The sequence below is a fragment of the Lepidochelys kempii genome, chromosome 2 (assembly GCF_965140285.1).
Source record: "Lepidochelys kempii isolate rLepKem1 chromosome 2, rLepKem1.hap1, whole genome shotgun sequence".
NCBI lineage: Eukaryota > Metazoa > Chordata > Testudines > Cheloniidae > Lepidochelys > Lepidochelys kempii.
In genome coordinates, this window is record NC_136381.1 from 168,148,077 (window position 1) to 168,169,959 (window position 21,883).

Below are 21,883 nucleotides of genomic sequence, written 5' to 3' on the forward strand. Positions count from 1 at the left end.
GTAGAACAGATTTATTTGAGGACTTGTTATTTCTCTGTGGTTGTGACGATGGATGAGGGCGGCAGGAGGAAGGAGACCTCTGGTTGTCTCGGACTTCCCTGCCACTGGGTTCAGTGCTCCTTCCTCTCAAGTTTTGTGAGATTGCTGCCTACACACCAGCTTCCCCATATTAAGATTTCACACGTAGGCCTTTGCCAAGGGTGTTAACATCTCCTACTAACAAAGTCTGTGCTGATGGATGAGTGGTGGTGAGGACAGCGATCTCTGGGATCATTCTACACACGGGCGGTGGCTGCATGTTGGTCATCTTGCGCTCGGGCTTGTGAGACATAAGCGCAATTCGGCAGCTGCAGCCACGACTGAGCAGTCCTTTTTAGGATCCCCTCTGCTCATCCTGAATGGGGAAGGGCCTAGAAAAGGTGCCCTGAACATAAGCTGTCTCAGACTCCCACCCCTACCCTGTCTGGATGGCCATGACCAACGTAATCACTCTATCTACGGTCAGAACACACAAAGTAATAAAGTTTGCTGCTTAGAATGTTCGCACTCTCATGGATTCCCCAAACAGTGACTGTCCTAAAGGAATTGTCATAATAGCTAGAGAACTTGCAAGATATGTCATCAGTAATGCTGCCCTAAATGAGACACGTCAGGCAGATGAAGGCCAACTGAAAGAAGATGGAAGTGGCTATAACTTCTTTACGGAAAGGAAAGCCATCTGAAATTCTTGGGGTTGGTTTTGCCACCAAGAACAGGATTGCTAGCCAGTTTTTAGAACTCCCTCTGGGTATTAACAAACATCTCCTGACTCTTCGTCAAGCTGAGTAACAACCAGTATACCATGGGTATCAGTATGTGTGCTCCCATACTTGATAATAATGAAGACAACAAGGAGCAGTTCTAGTATGCTCTTGATGCTATCCTCATTGCCACAGCCAAGGAAGACAAGCTTATCCCCATGGGTGACTTCAGTGGAAGAGTTGGGTGACAGCCCAAGCTCTGGAGAGGCAGCATTGGGAAAGAAGGAGTGGGGAAAGTTAACTCTAACAGCATTCTTCTGCTCAGCTGATGTGTGGAGCATGATTTGCTTATCACAATACCATCTTTAGACAGAGGGACAAATATAAGATCACTTGGAAACACCCATGTTCTGAACACTAGCATCTTCTTGACTACATCATCGTCAGAGCCTGTGATCATACTGATGTCCATATTACACAAGCTATGAGAGGTACAGATGATTACTTGGTCAGATCAATCATGAACATGCAGCTTGCACAACAACACTGTAAACCTGGGGTTCTTAACCTTTTTCTTTCTGGGGCCCAACCAACATCTAAAAAAATTTAGTGCCACAACTGTTTTTCTGCATATCCAGTAGATTAAAAGTCAGGGTTGGCGTTAGGGGATAGCCAGCATGGCAATTGCCCAGGGCCCCACACCAAAAGGGGCCTCGTGAAGCTAAGTTGCTCTGGTTTTGGCTTTCAGCCCTAGGTGGGGCTCAGGTTTCGGCTTTTTTGTCCTGGGCCCCAGCAAGTCTAATGCTTGGCTCTCTGGTTTATTTTGGTGGACCCCTGAAACCTGCTCGTGGCACCCCCAGTGGACCTTGGACCCCTGGTTGAGAACCACTGCTGTAGACGAATGCAGAAGAAATTTAACATCAGGGTATTTCAGAATCATGCTAGTTGCGAGACTCTTCAGCAGCGCCTCGGTGGCGAGGCTCTCTGGCCCTCCTGACAACATCAGTGACATCCAACCATGTTGGGAGGAGTTCAAGACCATTATTCACAAGGCATGTGCTGAATTGATGTGGATACTCCACTCACTGCCATCAGGATTCATTTAATGAGAATGAGGAAATCCTAGTATTTTTTCATCAGAAGAGAAGCACACTTTGCACTTGGCAAAATGAATCCCCTAACCAGCAAAAACGAGAAACTTACCAGTTTTAAAGCTGTAGTTCAAAGGAGGCTGCGTGACATCAAGAATCAGTGGTGGCAAGCAAAGGCCATGGAGATCCAGAGCTGCTCTGATCATCATGACTTGAGAATCTTTTTTTCAAGCAACAAAAGCCATCTACAGGCCAAGTTCAAACGGCACAACCGCTCTGCGATTCCAGGACAGCTCCACCCTTCTCCACCCAGTATAGTCCCCAAGCAACGTTGGAAGAAGCATTTTGAGATTCTATTGAACTGCGAATCTGAAGTCTCAGCTGCCACCTTCGAGTCCATTCCTCAGCATCCAGTAATAGACCCTCTTGTTGACCCACCATCTTCCGAGGAAGTTTGACGTGCCATCACTCATTAGAAACAAGGCGCCAGGCTCAGATGGTATCCTGGAGGTGGTCTTCAAAGTTTTATGCAAAAACGTAATCAACTTCTTGTTAGAATTTGGGTTAATGAGGAAATTCTGCCTGACCTAAAGAGTGCCAATATTGTGCCCATTTTTAAGAAAGGGGACAAGTCAGTGTGTGGGAATTACTGAAATATTGCCCTTGTCTCCAGGAAGATCCTTGCTCAGATCCTTTTGAACCATCTCCTCCGTTTTGCAGAAGACATCCTTCTTGAATCCCAGTGTGGTTTCAGACTGTCTTTGGGCACCACCAGTGTGAATTTTTTTTGTTGCAGGACAGATCCAAGAGAAGTGTAGCAAAGATGTCTAGCCATTGCTTATGGCATGTATTGACCTAACGAAGGACTTTGATTCCATCAATCATGAAGCGTTAAGGAAGGTGCTCTCTAGGTTCAGTTGTCCATTGAATTTCAGTCGCATTCTCAGGCTACTTCATGATGGGATGATCGCCACCGTCCCCTGTGACCATTCACCATCCGTACTGATGTCAAGCAGGGCTGCTTTATTGCCCCAACCCTTTTTTCCATCTGTCTTGTCGTGAGCTTGATTCTTATTCATGACTGCCTTTCTTCTAGAATTGGGATTGTCACATGAGCGGCTAGCTCTTCAACCTGCGGTGTCTTCACTTTAAAAACTAAGGTCACCAGGATTGTTACTGACCTTCAGTATGTAGAGGACCATGCTCTCCTTGCACACACAGAGGCTGACTTGCAATCCACCCTAGATCTTTTCTCAGGTGCCTATTATAGTCTGGGACTTTCCTTCAACATTGGGAAGACTAAGATGCTTCACCAGCCTAGCCAGCACAAATTGTCCCCCTTCTCCCACAAATTGTCATAGGTGGTGAACCTCTGGAAAATGTTGAGCATTTCCTTTACCTTGGTAGCCATCTCTCCCAGACAGCCAATCTTGATGTGGAAATGGAACACTGGACGTACTGGCACAACCTATCCTTCGGAAAGTTGCTCTGTCATGTCTTTTTATTGACCAAGATCTGAGGACAAAATTCACAGAAACAGCATTTTATAATTAATTAAATAAAACTAGCATAAATGAGATGGACATAAGAAGAAAGCTTGTCCAAAACAAGTTTTACATTTAAAACTGATTGATTTATTGAACAAAGGAAGTATTATGTGTAGTTAGTAAATTGAACTGATTGTTTCTTGTTACCATTCCTTCAAGATTTTAGAATTAGTAAATCTCATCTTTTCACAGCTTGCTTTTATTCCTGTACTGGAAGAGGTAAACAAGCTTTCCTGCATTTTTAATTCTCAATTGTTTTCTCAATTCTGAATAATTTAGTCATTGAACTGAACTAGTTGACATGGGGGAAAAAATGATCTGCACCTGCAGAAGAGGTTACTGCTGTCAAAAGCTGGTTTAGCACTTCAGCCAATTCTGGCTCTAGGTGCCAGGCCAGTGACTTCCCCCCAGTTCAGTGGTTTAAGTTTATTTAAAACTTTGGGACAAATGTGCTACTTGAATATTTATGTAATGCAGATTGACAACCAGGGAGGATTTGATTTAAATCAAATCATGATTTAAATCACTACTCAGGAAGACTTGATTTAATCATGGTTTTTTACATAAAAGTGCATTCTTGTTGGTTGTTATAACCTTAATACATATTCTTCAGAACTCCGAGATAGATGTAGGTTTCATTTTTAGAAGGTGCACGTTCTACATTTTTAAACAGTGACTTATTTTGAAAACTTCAGATTAGTTTTACAGCTATATCAGAAAATGAATGATTGTTTGGTTATTTCATTTACCAAAGGTAATTGAAACAGATATTTATGACGTCATTGGGACGTTAACTATCTCCAATTCAACAGGTTAATCATTAGTATTTGGAGGATTTTCTTGCCATGCTGTATTAGGAGAACATCACCAGACAAACAGATATTTTAAATTGTTTTATTTAGCTTAAACAACAACGTTAAGTATTCTGGATTTTTTTTCTTCAACAGGAAACATTATAATATTTTGACAAAACAAGCATATGTCTCTCGCTTCTCACATTTATCTCCAAACTTCTTCTCTTTGTCCAGATCTATTCCACCCCCAACAATCTTCTATTAATTGAACTTTTTGAAACTTTGCACTTTTAGAGAGAGGTAAGGGATGGACTCCATGTACACAAATTTGCAGAGGGACAATAGAGTTGAGGTCTGTTATTTCTCACGTCTATTCTCTCTCTCATAATATATAACATTTTTGCTGTTAACAAGCCTGTTACCTCTGGAGACACAAATCCACTGTTTGAGAACTGCAAGACTAAGCACCGCTGATGGTCTCTTCTAGACTGAGCACTGTGTCCCAGGGGGTAGATAGAAAGATTAACCTAAATAATCTATACAGAAGCCTGTGGAACCCCATAAGATTGGGTCCCTAATCCGTGAACTGTTGGAACTCATTTACAAAACGTTTCTTAAACATTACATGAATATATTCTCATACTATAGAATTCAAATTTATAATCCCTATTCCATGATGAGATATCTTTGAGCTATAATATATCTTTAGATAGGTTTTTTCCCTCAAAAAGCATTTTATCAAAAAAATCCAATTTAAATAAAAAAAATTCTATTTTTAATTTTTTTTAATCATTGATTTTTATCCACCCTGTTGATAACATATTCAGATGTGAACAATTTTAAATAGTTTTATTTTTAAACAAGAAAATGTGTTTAATGTAGATTACAAAATCTGATTTTCTTTTAAATTTTAAAAAAATCATTGACATTTATGTGCCCTGGATGGAAGGAGTTCAGAAAAGAGAAATCAAAATTATGATTATCTGGTGGAACTGAGTTGTAAAGAAAGATTAAATAAAATGACGAGGGGAGATGCGAGAAGTCTACAGAACTCGTGCTGATTTGCACCCATTGTAATTCTTTTTGGTTAATAGGTTTCAGTTATGCCTTTAGGGAACTTGCACATATTGAGCCCAGTCAGGCTCTGGGAAGTATTGTTGAAGGAGGTACAATACCTCTTGGAGTTCCCCAGAAGATAGGGAGAAGTGGCCACTACTATGTATCCTGAAGGCATTAAGTGTAAACTCTGCTCATTGACTACGGAGACATAGCTGTGTCTCGTCATCTGTTTTGTACTCCTGGGAGAATTCTGTGCCACTGAATGGGTGCAGAATGCATGACCCTGGCAAATTTCTTTGCTTCCTTGTGGAAAAATGACTTTGCTTCCCTGTAAGAAAGGGAAGCTGCAAGAGCAGTCATGCACCACTCCCTAACTGTGCAGGTACATTGTTTCAGGCACCTGGAGCAGTCAGTGGAGAGGTAAATCACCGCGGGGCTGGGGACACCCCAGCCAGTGGCTCCAACCCTGAGCCAGGATCAGCTGCTAGTCCCAGCTGGGCGAGAGGCAGGAGAGGATGGGACTTTCTCTTCTCCTGCAAGGAGTAGCTGGGGCTCTGTCAGACCCACCCCCAGAAACCTCCCCCAGCTACAGGAAGCTCAGTATCCTCCCCTGTTTCCTGCCCCCATTACTCCTCAGCTGTAAGGTGAGGGGTCACTGTACAGGGAGCTGCTCCCCCATCCACCCAACCCCCATGCATCCAGAGCTCCCATACCCAGACACCCCTGCCAGGCCTCACCCCGTACATCCAAATCCCCCTTAGCCCTCCATACCCAAACCCCACCCCATTGAACCTCAGCCCTTACAGCTGAAGCCCCCTGTAACCAGATGAACCTCCACTGATCTCCCTGCACTCAAACTCCCACCCTGATGAGCGATACCCCCTGCACCATGGTGAGCCCCCCACATCCAGACCCCCATGCCACTGACCTCAATTAGCTGTACCTAGACTCCTACCCCACCAAGCCCCGCTCCCCCAGCACGCAGACCCCCCTTGTGAGAGCCCCCCACTCCCAGACCCCTCCGGTGAGCCCCAACCACTTTTGCCTAGAAGTCCCTGCAGAGTCCTATTGCCCCTGAATTTAGAACCCCCCCAACGAGCCTCTGTGCATCCAGATCCCCCCACACCTATACCCCGTACTGAGCGGCCTGCACCCAGATTGTCCCACACAGAAACTTTTCACCCCACACTGAGCCCCTCCACACTTAAATCCTGCCTGCCCCACACCTGGTGTGCCTGGCGCAGAGGGCCAGGGCCCCAGGATGTTTCTGGGGCAGGCCCAGGCCTTGTGCTTTGTCAGGGTCGGGTGCAGCCTCACCACTGAATCTGTGTGCCTGGGGTGAATGGTGGAGAGGCTGCAGGGTGATCTCCCACTTTTGTGCAGCCAGTGGCCTATCCGCCCCACTGCCATGCTGGAGCCTCTGCATTTATTTATTAACAAATAAAACTTGCAGAATTTTTAATTTTGGGGGAAAGAATGCCCTCAGGAGTACTTTTGGAGTGACTGAGTCTCATAGTATTAACGTGGAGCTAAGTTCCCTCTAAGCTGTGCGGCTGCGCAACAGGCTATCAAGGGCTGTGCAGGCAGGGAGAGGTGCCTCTCCCCTGGCCCCGGCTGGGCGAGAGGCACATGGCCCTGGCCCCAGCGCTGCTGCATCGAGAGAGGGCTGGCGGGTGTCCTCTCTCCCTACTGCAGGCCCGGGGCAGCCTGCACCGCCAGCCAGAGCCTTCCTCCTCCTGCACTCCAACACTCTGGTCCAGCTGTGCCAGAGCCCCCTCCCACACTCTGAACCCCTCAGCCCCACCCTGCCACACATCACCTCCATATTGGTACACATAACAAAATTAATTCTGCACATGGATGTAAAAAATTAGAGGGAACATTGACATGGAGCTGTCATTATTTATGGGATCTAGCTTGCTCTTCTCTCTGATTTGGTCCTGCGTCAGGGATGAGTGTGGGCGTGTCCGTGCATGGCTCTCCTTGCTCCTCCCTGGGGTGTAGAGAAGAAACAATCCTTAAGCACTCTGAAGCACAAGTGCTGCAACTGCAGCTGATCCTTCATAGCACATGTAAAGTGGTAGAAGATTCCTTGCCTTGTGCACAGACATAAAGGCGAAACTGAATCTGGTCCCAAACAAATATGATACGATATAGATTACAATCTGCTAGTACTCCAAATGACAATCTATCTTCAGTTTTGGTTGCCTTAAGTAAAAAAGAATTCAGCGCAAACTGAAAAGTGTCAAAATATTAGTAATATGGCAGGGCTTAACTATTGTGAGCAATTGAAAAGACTGATATTGTTTAGCCTGGAAAGGAATGTAACTGAAGTTTTCTACATATCCAGCATAGTTTTGATCTGCCTATTTTATCCTTTTACACAAGGGTAGACTTATTGAAATTAAAATATAGTCATTTGGAACCAGTAAAAGAGCCTGCATCGCACAGCAAAAAGGTTCTTGTCCATCTGTTCTGTAGAATTTAGTGCAGCTGAACAAAATAGCTTTTGAACCTTCCTTTTTTTTTTTTTAAGGATTTGATTTACATTTCTAGCTAGTAGCTCCACCCACTTGGATCCTCTTTCAGTGGTGTAGGATTTTGACATTCAAAGGAGCCAAAATAGGTTTGCCCATTGGTGCCAATTTTGAAAGCTCTTCCAGACCTTCCCATGCAGTAAATCCCAATCATTCCGGAGACGTTATCTTTACAAATTAGTAACACTTGATTCAGTGCTTGATTCAGGCACTGGTCTGGCTGTCTTGCACTGCCTGGACAACACAGAGCAGCTGGGTGGAGGGCTGAGCATGTGGCCCATATTCCTTAAGCCTCTGCTTGTTTTCTACCAAGGTGCAGCTTTCTGCTGTCTCAGCATATAACCTTCCAATTGATACCTCCTGTCCTCAGTGACCCACCATCATAAGATTCCTTAAAGGACAGGTGAAGGTATGCTCATCAATTTGTGAACCTGTGTTGATATGGAATCTCAGCCTGGCATCTTGAAGTTAAAGAACTCACTCTCTAATTTTTTATTATATTCTTTATTTCACTTGTCACTAAAGAAAGCAGTTTTTAAAATCAGTCACACCTGTTAAGATTGGGTGAACCGCAAGTTTTAATAGTTGATCTTCCGTTCACTGCATAACGTGTATAACACATAACGACAAAGTTGTCCAATGTCCTCATGCCAAATGTATATGAATAGTGATGCATGAAATTCACCTAATTCAGGCCATTAATTTCTCTATATTTTTCCCAAAGCTTCACTCTCACTAGAAAATTCTAAGGTCTATAGCACAGATGTTTCATCTTGACAGGACTAAGATATTTGGGAAGTCCACTAAACATTTTATGCCCTTGGTAATGCCGACACAAAGCCATTCCCACGCAGCTTTTATCAAAGTGATTCAGAGTCTGCCTTGATACCTGTTGTTATTTAGTCTGGCTGTCAGTATCTGAATATCTTAAGAGCCCACTCTACTGCCTCATGCCTTTGCAATGTTTCCATCCTAGAAATCTGTATGACTGCTACCTTCAGTCTTGTACACACATTTACACAGCACTGCTCTTGCAATTTAGCATCTCTACGTGATACTTATTTTGGGAAGCTTTGTCTTGTGGTCCTTTGTTTAACTATAATATTTTAGCCTACCTATTTTGGAGTTCTGATAATTGTTAAACTTCCACAACTAGTAATATGCAGGGGTAATTGTCAGAAAGATTACTTACCAGTAACTGTAGAATAAATGTATATATTTTCTTACTGTATTGCCTGTAACTATTCAGACTATCTGCGCACATTCCCCTCTTCTGGGAGTTCTCTATCATGAGACATTATAGTTTACTAAAAGGAACTGAGATGATTAGGATCATAACATGCTTTAATAACTGAACATTTGGTGTTGTGTGAGGGTGCTTGTGCAGCCCAGTGAGCACTACTTTGTGCGAAATTCCAAAAGCTCAGCAGTACTGGGGCACCTATGTATAATGGTGAATATGCAGTGTTAATACAGCCAAAGAACTACAGTTACTGGTGAGCTTCCTTCTTGTATTAAGGCTATAAGTACCATTCTGTGCATGGTTAGAACCATAGCCATTCAGATTCCTCCTTTTGTATTTTCCCATGTTATAATGAAAAGTAAGGCTAAACTCACTGTACTATTTTATTTATTTATTTACTAGAAAATAGCAGTGTGAAAATAACACCAACAGGAACCCTAATATTCAGACACTTCAAATACGACATGAGTGGAATTTACACTTGTTCCCTCGTTTTTAAACCAACTGCAGAGCAGGCTGAAAAAAACTATTTGCTCAAATATGTTATTTATGGTAAGAGATCAAAACAGTTAATTTACAGTACAAAAATGTTTTTTCTTTCACTTTTAAAATGTATGTTGATGTTTTGAAATTCTGATAAGCCTGCTTAATTTAATTCGAGTAGAGTTGCAGAATTCTGTACATCTCTCAATAATTTGCTGTTAATTGTCACTAACCAGAGAATTCATGGAATGTCATTTTCAGTGCCGTAAAGGAAATTTTCTGGTCTTTTGATTGAGAAATTGTTAAGCATGGCTCTCTGCTTTTAAAAAGAGACATGGAACATAATTGGAAAATAGAAGATTGAAAAACTGGGTGGGTGAAAATTCTTAAAAACTATGCCAAAGTAACTTCATTTCATGCTGAATTATTCCTTTGGAGATTTATTTTAATGTCTTTTTTACCTCCTATTCCTGGGACTCCAGGAGAGTCACTAGGACACACTTTACACCAATGTAAAGCTCTGATTCAGTTTTGTTTTTACATTGTTGACAAGTAAGTTCTGCTCTTCTGAGTGAATATTGTGTAATGAAATATAAAGTGTTAGCATTTTTTGAACGTGCTAATTCTGCTTCACTATTCAGAGTAAATTTTGTTGCATAATATAGCAGAATGCCCCATGATTCTACTGAAATACAAGTATTACAGATAAAATTACATTTCTTCATTACTCTTTTCTTCTCTTAGGGCGTGATTCTACTCCAACTGAAGCCAATAGCAAAACTGCTGTTGACTTCAGTTGGAGCTAGGTTGAAGCGAGTGTTAGCTGAGAAACATTGAGTAGAACAGAATAAGCCAAATTAATTCCTGATTTTAAATTCACCTGAATTTGGCCCACTATCTCCAACCTTAAAAAAGAAGTCTGATTGTTTTAGTAGTTTGTCAACTTGCTGAACATAGCTGAAAAGGGGGAACTTCTTTTCAATTTTATTTTTTCATGATCAAAATTTTCATGAAAAATTTATTGTTTCCAGCATGTTTTCCAGTGTTATCTTCCAGTCTTGTTACAGCTTGCTTGTTCCCCACAACAAGGCTCCAATCTAAATATTAGAAAGCGAAATGTACAGGGCTTCCAGAATATATGGGACCTGGGCACAGAAGCAGATGTGGTCTCCCAATGTACAGGAATAATTTATACATAAATGTATTAAAATACATGATGGTATGGCTTAAAAAATTTCAGAATGAATATGGGATACTGCATTATAAACAAGCAGTGAACTGTCTAGTGAGTTATCTTTAAATGGGTAGCAATACACCATCATGTAGTCTGTATGGCATTGTATTTTAACTCGGCTACCTGATTTCTCTACTGTCTCCACATTCTCTTTTCCCTTGTCATGTACTCTTCGTATCCCTAATTTTCCCCTTCTCCCTTCCTTCATTCTCTATTGCTCTGACACCTCCCTGCTTCTTTTTCTTTAGCTTGCATTATTCCTCTGTCTCCTTGTGATCCATCCATTTAATATCTGACCCCTACTGTCATCTTGACCCCCTTCACCATGAGCAAGACTGTGATTGTGGGGAACTAGGGGTAGCTAACTTCAATTCAGTACAGATTGCAGCAGAAGATACTCTCCTCACCTCCCTCTGCCGTATCAGCTATTCAGCAGGACCCGCAGAGACTGATCTAGAGGGACATGTTGTTGAGCCACTACTCAGTTGCTAGAGCTCTCTTATATCTCATTTTGGGGGACAGGAATCAATCCTGAAGCTTTTTTGGTTGTCACTAGAAAGGTGCAAAATACTGTATTATAATTATATATTATTGAATGCAGTGCCTGTGACGATAAATTGCACCTCATGTTGAATTGTCTTCTGAAACTGCTATTGTCCTTAGGTTCCTTTATATTTTTAAGCACTTATACTATAGTCTCTTCATTTCTTGAAAGTGAAACAAAAATGTATAGGGGCGTTGTCCTTGTTAGGATATGTTTTGCAAAATGAAAGGTGATATTTATCTATGGAAACAAACAGGAATGATGAATTATAAAGTATTTTCCATTGTTCTCTGACACATGAATCCTTCATTAAAATTTTAGTGGGGATGTAAATCAATTTTGTTTATGAACTACACAAAAATGCGTTCTCTTTAACTTTAACCTTCATGTTTAAATGTGCATCTCTCAGTATCTTGTATTTTCTTTCACCTGCAGCTTATTCTGATCCTAACTTTTACTATGAGTTTACAGCCCGGTATCATGCAGCCCCCTGCAACAGTATCTACAATATTTCTTTTGAGAAGAAGTTGCTTCAAATACTAAGCAAACTTGTCATTGAACTTTCTTGTGAGGTTACTTTACTCAAGTCAGAGTGCCATCATGTGAAAATGCAGAAAGCAGGTCTACAAAATGAAATCTTCTTTACTTTTACAGGTAAAAATTATCGATCTTTTAAAGATTGCTTAGTGTTTTCATGGTGAAGCAAAGTTTATATCCTGGATTATCTTCACTATTCCTATTGAAAGCATTTTACATGTTTAATTCATAAAGAGTTATCTAGATTGTAACAAAACACACAAAAATAATTTACGTGGTAAATCCTTGTAAAAATTATGAAACTTCAGATGTCTGACTCCAAAAAATATCCTTCACAATAGCCCACAAACCAAGTTAGGAGCTTTTATGCATTGGTGGGGCCTCCTCTGGAGTACTGTGTCTAGTTTTGGGCCCCACAGGATGGGGAAGGATGTGGAAAAATAGGAAAGAGTCCAGCAGAGGGCAACAAAAATGATTAGGGGGCTGGAGCACATGATTTTGAGGAGAGGCTGAGGGAACTGGGATTATTTAGTCTGCAGAAGAGAAGAATGAGGGGGGATTTGATAGCTGCTTTCAACAACCTGAAAGGGATTCCAGAGAGGATGGATCTAGATTGTTCTCAGTGGTAGCAGATGACAGAACAAGAAGTAATGGTCTCAAGTTGCAGTGAGGGAGGTTTAGGTTGGATATTAGGAAAAACTTCTTCACTAGGAGGGTGGCGAAGCACTGGAATGGGTTACCTAGGGAGGTGGTGGAATCTCCTTCCTTAGAGGTTTTTAAGGTCAGGCTTGACAAAGCCCTGGCTGGGATGATTTAGTTGGGGATTGGCCCTGCTTTAAGCTGGGGGTTGGACTAGATGACCTCCTGAGGTTCCTTCCGACCCTGATATTCTATGATTCTACCCACAGACACAATTATTTAGTTGGTCTTATCATAGAGTGAGATTGTGACCCCTGAGGCATGCCCACATAGGGAAGTAAAGGGATATAATATGCCCCCTTAATATATTGTGAGGAGCAGTGCATTGGGAGAGCAGCTACTGTGTGACTGTTATTCCCCCTCCTACGCATATGTGTGGAGGAAGGGAGGCCATGGTCGAAGAGTTAGCAAAACCATTCCACTGTGTCCCCCGCCCATCTCCCCACACACCACCACTCAGCCCTCTGGGGAAGTAACCTGTGCCAGGCCTGTGGCTGGTGTGTGGATTTTCCCTGAAGTAAGGAGGGACCACTGTGTGACTGAGAGTCACAGTACAGTTCCTGTTCTGCTCCTGGTGGCAAGGTTTGTGACAAAGCTTTAATAATCTGTTTAACAGTCTGCTACTGTTTTTATCCCCAAATTAACTGGGTGTGAGGGATAGTGGATTGAAGAGCCCTAAATCACAAATTGAAGAATCCATCCCTCTGCCTCCAGTGTGCTTCAGCATAGTTGTGTTGGAGCAAAATCATTTTGCTCCAGCTTTACTCCATTTTCCGTTATTTAGCATTGAGTGGAGAGCTGTGGAAATAAGAGTATATTACATCACCTTTAGAATGTATATTTTTATCAGGAAAAATTGTCAAGAATTGCTAAGCTACCTGAAACTATCACCAAGAGATGAGAAAATGATACCTATCCTAATTGATTCCCCTTCTTTGGCCCAGGCTCCAAGCACATGGCCAAGAGGGAACTTATACAGCATAAAGTTACAGCTCCTGCAGGGGCATTACAAACAGCCCCTGCAGAACAGCTATGGAGATACAAGTTGCCTCCTATGTTCCTTTCTTATTATAGCTGATGAATGAGCTTCCAGCGGTTGCTGTACTGGCTGGCTGCCTCAGTTATCTTGCATATCTTCTAATTTGACAGCTGTCCATGTAATTTCTCCTTAAAATTCATTGGACAATTAAATCCTGTAATTAACAAAAGAAATTTTGTCCAGTACTACTCCAGGTGGCTCCACACTATTTCCAGTGGTGAGCTGGAGTCAGTTTGTGCGAACCGGTTGTTAAATTTTGAAACAGTTTTAGAACCGGTTGTTAAAAATTGTTACGGCTCCCTGAGCTCCCAGCTAGGGAGGCTCCCCCAGTCCCTCCCATGGCTTCCCCCCCTCACAGAGCCTCCGTGTGCTGTGCTGCTGGCGCCAGCGCTCTGGACCACTCCTGGGCGGCTCTGCAGCTCCTGCCGCTTTGAGCGGCCTGGTACGGGGGTGGGGCTGTGAGCTCCAGTGGGCCATGCGACATCCATACACGCTTGCCCTGAGCAGCATGGTAAGGGGGTTGGGCCGGGGTTGGATAGGGGGCGGAGGTTCGGGGGGGGGGGGGCGGTCAGGGGATGGGGTGGGGGGCGTTGGGTAGGCTTGGGAGTTCCGAGGGTCTGTTGTGGTGGTGGATGGGGTCGAGGCAGTCAGAGGGACAGGGAGCAGGGCAAGTTGGGTAGGGGCGGGGTCCTGGTGGGCAGTTAAGGTGGGGGGTCTCGGGAGGGGGTGGTCAGGGGACAAGGAGCTGGGGGGGTTGATGGGTTGTGGGTTCTGAGGGGGGCAGTCGGGGGCAGGAAGTGGGTGGGGGTCAGATGGGGGCGGGGACAGGCTGTTTGGGGGGGCACAGCCTTCCCTACCTGGCCCCCGATACAATTTAACAACCCCGATGTAGCCCTTGTGCCAGAAAGTTTGCCCACCCCGGTCTAGTTTATTATTTTATTAACAGGGGTTGCACTTGCCTCATTCATTATGTTGATATGCATTTAATAAAGCAATACTTTGTTTCTATTGTAATACACATGTAAAATTTTTTTTTATTGTTAAGTATGACTCCCAGTGACTCAATGCATTGCCACTTCTTATGGAGAAAGGTACAAAAAATACATAATGTGGCACATCCCTTAAATCAGAACTTTTTATAGGGAACCGGTTGTTAAGATTTTGGCAGCTCATCACTGGCTCTTTCCTAACTGTTACAAATCTGTCTCACAAGAAAATAAGACTCAGAGGGCTAGATCCACAAAGGTGCAAAAAATTAGATTCTGAAAACCCCCATGCAGCTGCTGCCTAACCGTGTAGACTCCTAAAATCCTGTGCACCTAGCATTCTGCTGGTGGATATGTGTAAAATCTCTTACGTCCCAATGGATCTGCAAATTAGGCATTCCCCTCCTATATCATCTGCACATCATGGTCCAGTACGTGTCCCTGGAGGAGGAGATGGTGGTAGTGTCCCCTCCAACCACTTGACTACAGGGTATAGAACTCACAGAGGATGTAAGAGGCCTGGATACAAATCCCTATACTTCCTAATGTAGAGCAGAAACTTAAACCCAGATCTTCCTTTCTCTAAACCCTGAGCTATGTGGTATTTTGGGGTGAAGCTCAGTCTTTCTTTCACTTTTTGTAAAATACATAAATATTCATTGGGTCAGGGAGACAGAGAATGACTGACTAGTTACGGTACTCTCCTGGAGTATGGGAGACCCATGTTCAAGTCCCTGTTCAACAGCAGGCTGAATGAGGTTTTGAGCCTGTGTCTTCCCCAGTTGGGGTGAATGCACTAACCACAGGGGAGGGAGGGCAACAGGCCCCACCACCACCACTTTTTGCATGAAAGGACTGCCTTGGTTTAGGCACCTAACTCTGGTAGAATGTTCAAGCAGAGGGAACCTCAAGCAGAGGGACGTGCCACCAATTAGGTGGGTAACTCATTTTGAGGGGTGGTGCTTAGGCCCTGCCACCCTCCCCAAAATTTGCTATTGGCTAGCTTAGGTAGCTTTCTATTCAGTATGCTGACTTTTGTGAATCCCATTCTTAGGCCCCTGACGCTCCCCTTATATAAGGAACCTGGGTAGCTAATCCAGGCCTGTGGAATTCCTTAGGCAGCAGGGACCTAAAAGTTAGGCACTGCAGCACTGAGTCCAAGTCCCATTTGAGACTTTGGACTAGATCCATATTCTTTTGTTTGTTTCTTATCCCCTGGGGGAAAAAAGAGAAAATAAGAGGCATATTGGATCTAAGAAGAGAGTTCACTCAGTAGGTTTCGGCTTTCAATGTAAAGGATGCCTACTTTCATATTTTCATCTGTCTTATTGATCAAAAACTATGAACCTTGGCTTGGGTGAAAACTTCTCTCAATATAGGGTATTTTCCTTTACATCTTTTTCCTTAAGAATATTTATCAAGTGTCTGTCAGTAGATGTAAGATGTCAAGGTAGCTGTATTGGTCTCTATCCAGATTTCTTGTTGAGAGCTCAGTTTTCAAGAGGGATCCATTGTGTAGTCTATTCCAGTCAAATGTCAGTGTTAAATGTAAACTACTCATTTTTTTCAGGTGTGAGAAACAGCACAAATAAACCTGGTGGTCACAACAGAGAATGCAAAATGTCTTCATACACGAGTAGCAGAGGTCCAAAATTTTTGATAGGTGACTTTCTACTAGATTCGCATCAGGAGTTTCTATATTACTTCCTTCCAATAGCTCTTCTGCCATCATTAGAACGATCAAACAAGACAAAGTCCATGAGTTCGTAATAGCTGCAACTGTGGCATGTCATTATATTTTCTCAGATTTCCTGGCTCTTGCATTGAAACTCTCCTGTTCTGTTATTCTGTTTCCCAAATTTGCCATCTCATCAAGACTAATTCTTCCACCTAGAGCTGAAATTAATGAGCTCGTTGGTTTGTCTGCTGCTTTGTTGTGCAACTTAGATTGTGGTTGTAGTTACAGGTGTAGCAGATCTTTTTGGAGGGTGAGAAATACTTTGAAGTAGAAAGGATTCTCTCAGAAGGCTGAAATTTCTATTAATTCTCCAGTTCCATTTCTGTTGTTGATGAATCACATCATTCTTGGGATTTGAACTGGTTTTAAAAAATTGATCAATGTGGAAGTCCTTGCAGAATGCTGACTGCACTACTTTTCCCCCTGAAGACTCCATTCACAATAGCTGTAACATCTTTATGAAGCATTTGAAAGAACAAACCCTAAATGTTTCACCAAACCAGTCATTAATAGTTTGCTGTTTTTCTCCTCTAAATCTGTGTCATTATGGGGGGGAGTTCAGATTATATAACCTAGATATTGAGAGTTCTTAGCTATTATCTAGACTATGCAGATAGGACTAAGACAATATGTAAGTCTCCTAGACAGTGGTTCTCAAACTGTGGGTTGGGACCACAAGACGGGGCGTGACCCCATTTTAATGGGGTCGCTAGGACTGGCGGTAGACTTGCTGGGGCCCGGGGCCAAAGCCCAAACCCCACCACCCGGGGCCAAAGCCCAAGCCCCAGCACCCAGAGCCAAAGCCTAAGAGCTTCAGCCTTGGGCGGTGGGGCCCAGGGTTACAGGCCTCCTGCTTTGGCCCCCCAACCTAGGGTGGTGAGAGTTAAGGCTTTGGCTTTGTCCCCGACCCCCACCCGAGGCAGCTGTGCTTGGGTGGGCTCAGGCTTCGATCCCCTGTCCTGGGGTTGTATAGTAATTTTTGTTGTCAGAAGGGGGTCATGGGGCAATGAAGTTTGAGAACCCCTGTCCTAGACTATCTGAGGCTTATCAAAATCACAGACTGTATGATCTCTTATCCGAGATTAAGGGGATCAAAATGTGCAAACAAACCTGTTGTGAACCAGTGTCTTGGAACATATTTTACTAGATTTAAGCAGCTTCTAATGCGTATTTCAGAAATGTTTCCATTACAGAGCAATGTAAAGCTGTTGGTAAAAGGAGTTCAATTCATACATTTACACATTTCATATTCTTCATTTGGCAACTTACTCTAATGTAAAAGGGCGGAGAGGAGCACTTCAATCTCTATTTAATTAATATTTCTTCTGGCCCTCCATCATACTGAGTTGTTAATGCTTGTTAATCTCCAAAGAATGGGGATCTGTACAGGCAGATGATTGCATGAGTGTAATCATTTGCCTATTTGGATCCAGGCTTCTCACCATCCTTCATGTCAGAGTTGTATAAGGATTCCTGAGAAAGTGGAAGGAACAGAGTGGTAACTAGGGCTGCAATCCATTGTTATGCAATCAGGCTTAGGCATTAGACACTTGTACCTACGGAGCATACATGTTTCACAAGAATGTAGATCCATAAGGCAATCATTTTTGAAGAACTAAAGTTGATGAAGTAATCCTTGTTATATTCTACTGTACTATTGGTCTTTCACTAGAAAGGAACTGATCATTGGAAGCACTAGGGATTATCATGGCTTTTCTTCAGGGGAGGCTCAAGATGGTCCTTGCAGAAATAATTGATTAGAACTTTGAGCTTTTGGAGTTCCTGTCTGGCTACACACTCAACCCAAAAGTGATATATTAAGACTTATACCATGATTAAACAGCCACTGTAATTAAATAATTTTCAAGTGGATTACTCATCTGAATTTATAGAATTAGAATATTTACAACATTGGTAGATTTCTAAGATTACTAATTTCCTAGCGATCAAAATCTGCAAATACGTATTGCCTTCAATTACACTTTTTTTTAAAAAGGAGATATCATATAATATTTAAGTGCACCATGATCTAATTATATGTTCATGAGAGCAAAATTCTGATTATTTCTTTAAGGCAGTAATACTAGTCAGACATCTGAACATACAAAAAATATTGTCTGTATAGTTCCTTCAGGCATAATCAGAAATGTAATTTTATAAATTTGAAAAGAAAATCTTAAAGTATATTTTTGGGATATTAGCAAGTTTAATGTTGATTTCAGTGTATTTGTTCCTTTGTAAAGTAAAGTATGTTTTGTTACAGTTTCTTCTTTAGATACAGAAAAAAACAACAATCCATGTCAGCAAAAGAGTTGTGATACTGCTAAGAGATTAAAGAAGGTACTGTAGATAAATCAAAAAACACGAAGACCAGCAAAAATAATTATTTAACTCTTTCTAGTGCCAATAAATTGATCTAAAGAATGAGTATAATAATTAAAAACGTTAACGTATGTGCAAATGGATGTACCAGTGAGCACTTACATGTAATTTATCACCTATTAATATTGTTTAATTTTTGGTTTGCCACGTGAAAAGGGTGAATTGCATTGTGCTTTATTTGGAGAACAGGCTTGAGCTGTTTGATATTAGGTGTTGAGATAATTACACAAAAGTAAGATATTGAGTGTGAATAGTAGTAAAACAATCAAAAGAGGTTTGTATGGTTATAAATCTAACCATAGTTTGCAACAAAGCATGTCTTTACGTTATTTGAAAGTAACCCTGATGTTGGTGTGTGGCTTACCATGACTTTACTTTTTAAAGTGCTACAGTAAAATAGAAAAAGTTAAATATTGCCTTAATTAATGTATTATTTATAAGATGGAGAGGATATTTTTCAGAACTGTGGACTATTAAACTACATTTCAAAGACAAATATTTGACAAAGACAAAGAAGACAAATATTTTTTAGTTTTTCTTTATTCCAGAAAAGGTTTTATCAAACTAACCTTCAAAATTCAGTTATTTGAGATTTTCACTTAATCTGACAAAAGGAAAAATGAATTTGTGCATTTTTGTATCATTGATATAAACAGAAAAAAATCTTAATATATTAGAAATTTGTGTGTATCTATCCACTTTTTTCCCCAGAAGATTTTGTGGATGACTGGAGAACTGGTAGGATTAATAATATCAGAAAAAACAAGCAAATGAAACAAGCTCGAGATGGTTTAATCATTCAGATTGTTCAAAAAACTCTTTGGACAACGAATCTGTGCCAATGTACACTGTCTGAAGATCCCTCCCCGCCCCCAGACTTTTAACATCTGTTTATCCAAAATGCCTGAGAAACACTTGGAGAAAAATATCTTTATTAGAAATTCAACATCCTCTAGCTCTTCAAGTGAGTGCTGAAAGAACTCGTAGTCCATATCCAAGTTCTCAAATGAGTCCTTCAGCAAAACCAGGAAATGCTAGACTTGACATTCCTGATAATTCTTATGGTAAAAAACCAAAATTTTAAAAGAAGTCCTTAATTCATTTATGCATCACTAGAAAACAATAACAACTAAAAGGTGAGGGGAGCACAACTCAGTATTTATCTCCTTTTGCAAGACAGCCCATAATGGTGCTTAGGGTAAAATTTTTCAAAGTGCCTGGGGCCCAGATCTCATTGACTTCATTAGGAGTTAGGTGTCCAAATTCCATTGAGGATCTAGACTGTTGGCACTTAGGCCCAGATCCACACAGGTATGTAGGGGTTGCTCTGCTCAGTGTTGCAATGTTAACCCCGAGGTGGCCTGCTGCTTACTGGAATCTAAAGCCCTTAGTTAGGTGCCCACAATGCATGGATACAGTTAGCTGTCTAGGGAAGGGATCCTCAGAAGCCAACAAGCTGAGCAGGTAGCTCTGTAAGTTGGCCATGACTGAAATGCTGAAGAAAGTGTGTGGCTTAGGCCCAGATCCTCAAGGATATTTAGATGTGTCATTCTCATTAATGTAGGCCTTCTGTACCTGGCTGATGGCCCAGAGATAGGTATCTCCCTCTCCTTGGGAGGCTCAGCTGTTAAACTCTTTCTAGAATTAGGCATCTGAACCAGGTCATCTGCTTAGGTGGCCCATGTCCTAGGTTTGTCCAAGTGGTTTTGGCTGCTTTCAGCGTTGTTAGAGAGAAAGAGAGACAGAAGCCAATAGCGTGGTGGTTAGGGCACTCAGCAGGGATGTGGGAGTTCCAGTTTCAAATTCCTCCTCTTGCCTGATGCAGATCAGGGACTTGAACCAACATCCCAGGTAAGTAGGCTAACCACTAGAACATGATTCAGAGGGGTAGCTGTGTTAGTCTGTAGCAGCAAAAACAACAGGGAGTCCTTCCTGAAGTGTCTATTCTCCACAGTGCTCCCTGGCTATGCCTTAACAAGGCCTTCTGGTGGCATTGTGAGAATATTAGTTGCTCTATGCTCTACAGACCAGGATTCTATTCCCCAGGTCCTTACACTGTCAAGCAGTCTGAGTAAAGTACCACCACTTCAGCTGGTGTACCATGCAATGCTTTATTGACAAACTATCACAAGAGTAAATTTCAAGCTATCCTAGCATAGGCAGCATTGGGTACTGTAGATATGGCCTCCAGGGCAATGATGACAACAGTTATGATGCATCACTCATTGTGGCTGTCCTCACCCAGGATACTTAAGAAGCAGCAGTCAATGGTTGAAGATCTACCTTCTGAGGGATGCTCTTTGTTCTACAAGACTAATGAGGCCATCAGAACTCTCAGGGACTCAAGTGCTATCTTCAGATCCTTAGTGGTCTACGCCTGGCTTTCAAACAACTGCAGTTCAGGCACACTGTGCTTCCAGTGCATCAGAGACAGCCTCCTTGCTACTAATATAGGCCACCTGAGCACACTAGAAGGAGGCAAAGGTTTTCAAGAAGGAAGTCCTTGGGTGCAACTACCACTCTGTTCCAGCACTCTCCTGCTTCCCCAAGGCAGAAAATTTGATTTTGTGCACAAGGACAGCGTACATCTTGTTTCTGAGCCTCGGATATCTCCCCACTTCCCTTCTTTGGCAACCATCAGGTTCATTTCCACCACACCTGGTCCAACATCATCTCAAATCTTGGGGTGTTGGATGTGGATAGAGATCGTCTATATGATACAGTTCCTTTCTTATCCTGCTACCCACCTCATCCTCCCCATCTGTATTCGGTGATCCCTCTCAATTGAGAGGCACAATCCCGCATAGTTCTCAATGCAACAGAAGAGGTGCTCCTCTGTCAAAGAGGGAGAGGGTTCTATTCAAGATACTTTCTCATTCCAAAGAAGAAAGGGGAACTCTGGCCAATACTGGACATCAGAGACCTGAATGTTTACATCAAGAAGTTCAGATTCAGGATGATATTTTTCACTTTGATCTCCCGTATCAGAAGGACTGATATGCTGCCCTTAACTTTCAGGATGCATACTTTCACACTGCAATACCCCCAGCCCAGAAATGCTACCTGAGTTTCACTGTAGACAACAATCATTGTTGATGCTAGGTTTTGCCATTTGGGCTTTCTGCATCATCAGGGATATTTATCAAGTGCTTGGTGGTAGTAGCTGCCTATCTCTGAAAAATAGGCATTAAGGAATTCCCCTGTCTAAATAACTGGTTGGTCAGAGGTGG

The 21,883-nt window shown here is 42.3% G+C and overlaps 1 protein-coding gene across 5 annotated transcripts in view; it reads left to right on the forward strand.

The window, feature by feature from the left end:
* The window catches only part of ZPBP (zona pellucida binding protein), a 69,916-nt gene that overhangs the window by 29,121 nt on the left and 18,912 nt on the right, over nt 1-21,883 (forward strand). For all 5 annotated transcript variants that reach the window (XR_012157018.1, XR_012157020.1, XR_012157019.1 and 2 more), the window contains 3 exons: nt 9,414-9,563; nt 11,708-11,926; nt 18,535-18,611. Coding sequence is in view for 2 of the 5 variants with exons in the window: in XM_073329476.1 (XP_073185577.1) it covers nt 9,414-9,563; nt 11,708-11,926; nt 18,535-18,611 (446 nt within the window). In the remaining 3 variants the exon portion in view is untranslated. The remainder of the gene's footprint in view (nt 1-9,413; nt 9,564-11,707; nt 11,927-18,534; nt 18,612-21,883) is intronic.